Source organism: Lipotes vexillifer, unplaced genomic scaffold, assembly GCF_000442215.2.
Source record: "Lipotes vexillifer unplaced genomic scaffold, Lipotes_vexillifer_v1.1 scaffold672, whole genome shotgun sequence".
Classification (NCBI taxonomy): domain Eukaryota; kingdom Metazoa; phylum Chordata; class Mammalia; order Artiodactyla; family Lipotidae; genus Lipotes; species Lipotes vexillifer.
The window spans coordinates 107,727-115,883 of record NW_006787454.1 but is presented as its reverse complement, the minus strand read 5'-3'; the positions used below and the strand labels follow the sequence as shown (position 1 = coordinate 115,883).

At 40.0% G+C, this 8,157-nt stretch overlaps 1 protein-coding gene across 2 annotated transcripts in view; it reads left to right on the top strand.

Moving 5' to 3' along the window:
• Positions 1–8,157, top strand: part of MTHFD1 (methylenetetrahydrofolate dehydrogenase, cyclohydrolase and formyltetrahydrofolate synthetase 1) — a 58,586-nt gene that overhangs the window by 5,037 nt on the left and 45,392 nt on the right. For both annotated transcript variants that reach the window (XM_007460060.1, XM_007460061.1), the window contains one exon: positions 6,800–6,884. In XM_007460060.1, the coding sequence (XP_007460122.1) occupies positions 6,800–6,884 (85 nt within the window). The remainder of the gene's footprint in view (positions 1–6,799; positions 6,885–8,157) is intronic.

Here is an 8,157-nt window from a genome sequence, read left to right as displayed (position 1 = left end):
GGAAAGAGCACTGATGGCGGTGAGAGCCTACCCTGGCTTAAGGGAGGACCTCCTAAAGAGATTATACAAAGGGGGCGGTGGAAAATAGTGTCAGAAGAACTGCCCTGATTTGGCTTTTAGACCAGAAACCACAATTCCTATATACGTGTGCTTTTCAGAGTGGGGCCTACTAAGTGTTGTATGATTTGTTTGACCTTTCCTTCTGTTTGTTTGCTGTAGTTGAGCCTGCTCCCTCCATGGGTGGCATTTTTCTTGATTAAGTCTTTTAGAAAGACTGAAGAGACAGATGGTTTGCCGCTTGTCAGGCCACTGAGAGAAGGTGCTCTGAGTTGTGGGTTGAGCAGAGCGGGTTGGTGTGTTTGTAACACAGCTCCCTGTGGGTGGTATCCCCAGAGCTAGTCACAGTGCTGCTCCCTCCTCCAGAATCACGGGGTGACTTAGTTTACCTACTTGTGCCTTAGCTTCCTCATCTGTATGTTGGCCACCTAATTCACAAGGTTGTTAAAATTGAATGAGTCATGACTTGTAAAGCATTTAGAGCAGTCTCTGGCACATAGTTAAGTTTTAATAAATTGGTACTTAGAGAGTACCTGTTGAATAAGCAAGTGATGTTTGTGTTTATCCAAGCTTTATCTGCGGCAACTGGCTTATTATCTTGAGCCTTAAAATTAGAATGTATCCTATTGTTCAAAGATAAAAATGGAACCATGACTATATGTTTAGCTACAGGACTAGAAGAACTGTTTTCTGTAAAAAGAGTTTGCTCACCACAGTGAAGTTGATAAGCTTTTCATTTTGTCCTGTAGATAAAGTACCTGAAGGGCTTTTTGTGCTGAAAAAGATTTGCCTGTAATGAGCTCCAAAGTGTGGGCCTTTCTGCAGGTCCATGGAACCCTGACTGTCAAAGCTGGCTTCACTCTGGGAGCCTGTGCAGGAGAGCAAATGAGAGTTCCTGAGAGTGGGACCTTCTACTGGGTCTTAAGAGGCCACCCAGCCAGGCTATTGGGTGTGTTGCTATTGTGAATAGTGCTGCTATGAACATAAGGGTGCATGTATCTTTTTGAATTATAGTTTTGTCCAGATATATGCCCAGGAGTGGGATTGCTGGATCATTTGACAACTCTATTTTTAGTTTTTTTGAGGAACCTTCATGCTGTTTTCCATAGTAGCTGCACCAATTTACATTCCCATCAACAATGTAGGAGGGTTCCCTTTTCTCCACACCCTCTCCAGCACTTACTGTTTGTAGATTTTTTGATGATGGCCATTCTGACTGGTGTGAGGTGATATCTCATTGTAGTTTTGATGTGCATTTCTCTAATTAGTCATGTTGAACATCTTTTCATGTGCCTGTTGGTCATCTGTATGTCTTCTTTGGAGAAATGTCTATTTAGGTCTTCTGACCGTTTTTTTGATTGGGTTGCTTGTTTTTTTGTTATTGAGTTATGGGAGTTGTTTGTATATTTTGGAAATTAAGCCCTTGTTGGTTGCATCATTTGCAAATATGTTCTTCCACAAGGAGGTAATTTAATCTTTTAATTTGACTTAACTAACTAGGAATTTGAAATATATGCCTTTCTTGGAACACTAGGTGGCCTCAATTGTTGTACAAGGAACTACATGTTAAGTTTTTCAGAAAATTTGAAGAATTTTTTAGCAGTGTAACAGTTGTAATGAAACATAAAACAGCAAATGAACAAAATGAAAATAAAGCAGATGAAATCAGACATTTGTGTTGTACTGCACTGTAAAATCTTTTTACAACAGTCTCCTTGTGGGGGTGGAGGAGGGTGAAAAATGTCTGTCCTTGTTTAGAATAGTCCTGCATGTTGAAGATGAATGTTCTTGATTTTTCTCTGATTAGTTACTAAAGGCCTATTCTGTGGACCTTTTTTTTTTTTTTTTTTAATTTATTGGCTGCATTGGGTCTTCGTTGCTGTGCGCGGGCTTTCTCTAGCTGTATTGAGCGGGGGCTACTCTTCGTTGCAGTGCGCTGGCCTCTCATTGCAGTGGCTTCTCATGTTGTGGAGCACAGGCTCTAGGCGTGCGCGCCTCAGCGGTTGTGGCACACGGGCTCTAAAGCACAGGCTCAGTAGTTGTGGCACACGGGCTTAGTTGCTCTGTGGCATGTGGGATCTTCCCGGACCAGGGCTCGAACCCGTGTCCCCCGCATTGGCAGGCGGATTCTTAACCACTGCGCCACCAGGGAAGTCCCCTCTGTGGACCTTTTGAAGATCATTTGCAAATTCCTCTAAGCCTGTGCTACATTTCAGTGTTTGTTGACTGGGCAGCTTTTTTCCCATCATGTAGATTTCTTAGCCATGTAGCTAAATACCCTTTACCGCCTCCTTTTCCTACCTGTAGCTTTTTTTGAAATGTCCTTGTTACGTTATATTTTAGCAATGCTTTTTTTTTCTCAGTCATAAAATGTCCAAAATTTGAAAATAGGCCATTATGTAAAACAGGATGAGTTGGAATTCGTAATGGACTTTTTCAGGAATAATTGTACAAGACTTGAGGCAAGAGATCTGGGTGACTGTTAGAGATATTAGGCTCTGACTAGGACTCTTCAAGGGTGATGCAATTCTGTAGGGATGTACACCTTTGACTTTTGTTGACTAGGCTCTTTGACAACTATATGTGGGAGAAGTCAACTTGGAGAAAACGGATAGTCACGCAAATAACTCTTATCCATAGAGATTCAAACAAATTTTGACAGGTTGAACTATAAATGATTTCCACTGTGATTTTTGCACCTTAGAGAAGATAACCGCAAACATTGCATTTTATTGGCCCATAGCAGGGTTTCTCATCCTTGGGCACTATTAACATTTGGGCTGGACAATTCTTTGTTGTTCTTTGTCCCGTGCATTGTAGGATATGTAATTGTATCCCTAGCCTCTACCCACTAGATACCAGTAGTAACTTAGTTAAAACTGCATCTGTGTCTGTTCATGTTTAATTAGCTATGACTATTTTACTAGTATCTGTCCATCAGGACCAGAGAGACTTCAATGGTTTACTGCTACTTGGTCCTGCTACCTTCATTGGCACTCTAGTACTGATTTCTCCTACATCAAGATTGAGATATGTCTTCCCTTAGATTTTAGAGAATGTTGATGGAAGATGGTGTGACTGGCATGTGTAGTTCTATTCAGGGATCAGGGGTGTTTCTCCACATGCCCACTTCTGCCTCACTTTGCCCCCAGAATCTTTACCAGGATGGTATAACTCATGGGGCCAAGGACAGAAATGGGAGGCATCTGCAATTCAAGGAAATTTCTGTTTATTTAGGAGGTTTCAGTGATTCGAAAGTTGTTCCATTATAGCATTTATACTTTCTGGAAATGAGCTATAAAAATTAAAGGGGTTCCCACCATTTAATTCATCACAGCTCTATGACCCTAAAATAAAGATAGACGAGGGAGGGAGTATTAATTTTTCTCTCCATGTTCTTCTTCTGTAGTTTCTTCAACTTCAGACACACCTGACACTTGGCTTTTGTTATTCCACTTTTCGTTTTAAGGTGCTTCGGTTAGTGGCCAACCAAGAAAACCAGGCAGGAAAAAAATTTTAAGGGACTTAACCGAGACGTAATTACAATTGTCTTGATTTTTTTTCTTTTTTCCTCACCAGGGCAGAAAATTTTCCACTGGTTGCTTTGGTGTTCTGGGCTGTCTAGTTCTTGCTGATTGTGGTTTATGTGCACTTAAAAATGTCTCATTGCTATTCTGGTCATGTCTCAGAGGCCCAAGTGTTAGCTTTTAAACAAATCTTTGTAGTTGGAAGAATATCCCTGCTAATGCAACTTTTAAAACAGTCCTGCTTCTTAGAAAAAGTTTAAGGGAGTCAGTATAACTGATCTCAAGCTATAATCTTTTTTAGGGGAAAAAAAAGCATACTTAGACCCATTTAAATTATAGCATAGAAAATATAGAACATTTTGTTCTTTGCTCTTAACCTACTGGGCTGAAACAACATTTTCCACCTATACCACCTTGTAGTACTGGGTTCCTATAGCTTGCTACCTGCTGGGTGTAAGTATTATTTTTATTTGTCCCTAGATTCCTTCCTTGGGTCTCAAATGCTTACTTATTCTGCAATCCTTATAAGATTTGGTAAATAAATTCACTGTATCAGTATGAAATCTGCTATGTTCTTAAAGTATTTGTAGTTGTCCGTCTTCCCAGCTCCATTTCACAACCCCCAAAACCTGAGAGTCATCTGTAGCCCTGGCATTTCCTCTGTGTTTCATGTTTAGTATATCTAGAATACATCTGCTTCTTGCCAGCTTACCACTGATACCTTAATCCAAGCCACCATCACCTCTGGCCTGGATTTTACAATTGCAGTGACTTCTTGCTGCTGTCCCTGATTCTCACCATTCGCTCTCGGGTCTGTTCCCAATTCAGCAGCCAGAATAATCCTTTAAAAATGTAAGTCCAGTGCTCACTTTGGCAGCACATATACTAAAATTGGAACGATACAGAGAAGATTAGCATAGCCTCTGTGCAGGGATGACATGCAAATTCATGAAGTGTTCCATATTCTTGGTGCTGATGAACCTAGTTGCAGGGCAGGAATAAAGAGGTAGACGTAGAGAATGGACTTGAGGACATGGGGTGGGAGGGTGAAGCTGGGGTGAAGTGAGAGTAGCATCGACATACATACACTACCAAATGTGAAATACATGGGTGGTGGGAAGCAGCAGCATAGCACGGGGAGATCGGCTCCGTGCTCTGCGATGACCTTAGAGGGGTGGGATAGGGAGGATGGGAGGGAGGCTCAAGAGGGAGGGGACGTGGGGACATGTGTATCATATGGCTGATTCGCTTTGTTGCGCAACAGAAACTAACACACCAATAAAGATCTATTTTTAAAAAAATGTAAGTCCAATCATGTCAGCCCTGTTGAAAACCCTCTAATGGCTTCCCATCACATTCTGAATAAATGACTGTATACCTCATTTGATTACTGCTTCCCCTTGGGCCTCAATTACGCACTCAGGGCCTTTGTACTTGCTGTTCTTTCTGTCAGTTGGCCCTGGGAAAGCCACCCGACCTGACTGCTTAGAGCCTGTGTCTACATCTGTGAGCAGGAATAAGAAAGCTTTTTCTCCCTCGCGTACTTCAGAGGGTTATTGAGAGTCTCAGACGTGTTCACTTCTTCTCACTGTTCTGTCTCCTTACTGTCTCACATTGTGCCAGGAATGGTGGGCTCTTTACCCCCACCCCCACCCCAAACCGTGGGTTTTGTTTGGGTCCAGAGGGTTAAGGAGAAGCAGTGGAAACCTTTGCTTAGCACTTTGTGATCATACAGTGGTTGGGGCGAAGGAAGGGGAGAGGAGAGAGTGGAGTCTGGAAACTTGGCCCCTGGGAGAGACTTTTTGCAGCTCCCCGGGCAGCACTTCTGATCATCATGCAGGAGAAACAGCTGTGGCTGGAACTGCTGGGGAGTTTCAGTGGCAGCCTAGGGAAAACTTGGCAGCTATAGTATCTCCTGTTATCTTGTGTCAGAGCAGAATTGTGTACTCTGTTCAGGTCAAATCCCAGTAAAAGGAAATCCAACAGTCCATTAATACTTCTTTTGAACGATACGATTTATAGAATACTGATTTGAAAAAACAAGCCTATTAGCTTAGAAGATTTTGAAGTCTTCGGTATGACTTCTTGTATCGTTCAACATTCTTACCGTTTACTAGGCTTATAACACACAATCTATTTTTGTGACTCCTGTGCCTTTTTATGCCAGATATTTGTCAAGTGAGGAGAACTGGGGAAGGGAGTAACCAAATTAGGATGAGGGAAGAGATGCTTGCTAATGTCCGGGTATATTTGTCTGTCAAGTGTGCTTAAGATGAAAAAAGATAAATGACACAACTGGTTCTTCAGGAGAGACAGATCCTGTTCAAGTTAATAACTGTATCGTAACTGGACAAGGTTGGACTACTTTGAATGTTTACTTATAGATGTAATTTATTTGATGTCTTATTGTATTGTTGAGAGTTGTGTGTTAGTAAATTGATGTATCTTTGTTTCACAAGAGGTTATACTTTCAACCTTGAGTAAGGAAAATTCTTTTGTGAATTAGGATATAATTTGTAAATTCATATTGAATTCAGAGTGGGATTCATTGATTTATCATTCAGCCTTATGTGGATACCCTGTGATCATCTTACTTGGTAGGGTAGGTTGAGCAGAAGGTGTGAGCTTGAGTTCTTTCCCGCAAACGTTTTTCCTACAGCATCTGAAGAGTGGAAAGGCTGAAAAAGATGAGGATTAGCAGCCTTCCAGAAGTGTTGGTCCAAGTTTTTATTTGTTCACGGTATGATTTTGAATGCCATCAACTAGTATTTTTGTTAATTATTTTTAATTTTATATTGGAGTTAATTGATTTACAATGTTTCAGTTTCAGGTGTACAGCAGAGTGATTCAGTTATACATATACGTGTATCTATTCTTCAGATTCTTTTCCCATTTAGGTTATTACAGAATATTGAGTAGAGTTCCCTGTATTATACAGTAGGTCCTTGTTGATTGTCTATTTTATATATTCAACTAGTATGTTTTAAACTGGTCCATACCCCATGGCCCAGTCAGTGTCAGTAAGAGTTAGAAAAGATCCATGTCTACTTGAGGCCTGGAAAATTGATGGGTGGTACAGGGTACATATTATATCAGATAATGTCTGTTAATTAAGGTGTTTTTAATTTAAAAGAGAAATACATCCAGTAATACACATTGCTTATTTGTGGCTTGAAACATTAAATGTTAACTCCAATTTTTTCCTGTTTCTCTAGGCAAATAAGGGAGAGACTGAAGAACCAAGTCATTCAGATGAAGGAGCAAGCACCCGGTTTCACACCAGGCCTGGCAATTTTACAGGTATTGTGACAGTGTATTTCTACTAATATCTTTCTTCCTTTCTCAATCTCTCGATAGCATTTAAGACAACAGGCACATCAAAGCTCTTCCTCTTTTTTTTTTTGGCTTCTGTGAAACCTCAGACCTTTTCAGTTTCTCTTTGCAGGCTCCTTCTCTTCAGCTCAACTTCTGTGTGTTGGCCTGTCCTGGCCCTCTGCTCTTCTCTGTGGGTAACTTTCCCTAATCCAGTATCTCTTGACCTTTGGTCTTAGGACCCCTTTACAGCCGTAAACTTTCGTTTATATGGATTTATCCATAGATATATACTATTTAGAAATTAAAGCTAAGAGTTTTAAAGACATTTGTATATTTAAAAATGGCAAGAGTAAGCTCACTGTTAGCATAAGTAACATTTTTATGACAAAGTAACTTTTAGAAACAAAATTGAGTGAGAAGAGGGGCATTGTTTTACATTTTTGCAAAACCCTGTACTGTCTGGCTTAATCGAAGACGGCTGGATTCCCATCTACTTCTATATTCAATCTCTTGCTATGATGGTTTGATTGAAATATATGGAGAACATCTGACCTTATACAGACGTATGGTTGTAAAAGGAAGAGTTCTTTTAATAGTCTTCCCAGATAGTGTGGATATTCTTCTTTAATACTATAAGGACTCAGTAAGTAAAGTTTTTAAAAGGTAGTTGCAGTGTGGACTCTGAAACTGTTATCAGTGAACTTTCATACTTTGTTAAATCAAAATCTTGTTTTATGTTGCAGTTTGAATGGCTATTTACCTGTGTCTGGTTTTGTTATGTCCTTCATTCCCCATTTGGAAAATAATGGTTCACTGAATTATGCAGGTCTTCCAAATGTTAACACGTTTCATTATGCAATATTTTAAAAATCATAGTCATTAATATCACTAACAAACTTATCAGAAAAGTCTTTAAGTGTTGAGAAGTTGTCAAGCTCACAGGAGTACGTAAATACCAATTTTTGCTTGAAAGCTCAAATTTTGTCATTGCTAATTAATACTATTACTTACTTTTCTTGAAGCAGCAGGCTCACTTTATCCAATTTTGAGAAGATATTTGCCAAATATTCAAGCCCAAATAATCATTATTTGTCAGTTGTTCTTTTAAGTAAAGATGGTGTTCCATTTAAAAATCTGCTAGCTCTGCTTGCAAGGCAAGAAAGCTCAAGTGCCTTTCCTGGTGACAACCACTTCTGTATGTGGCAGAAGTGCTTTGTGATTGCTTCCCCATTCTTTATGCAGAATATTAAGAAGACAT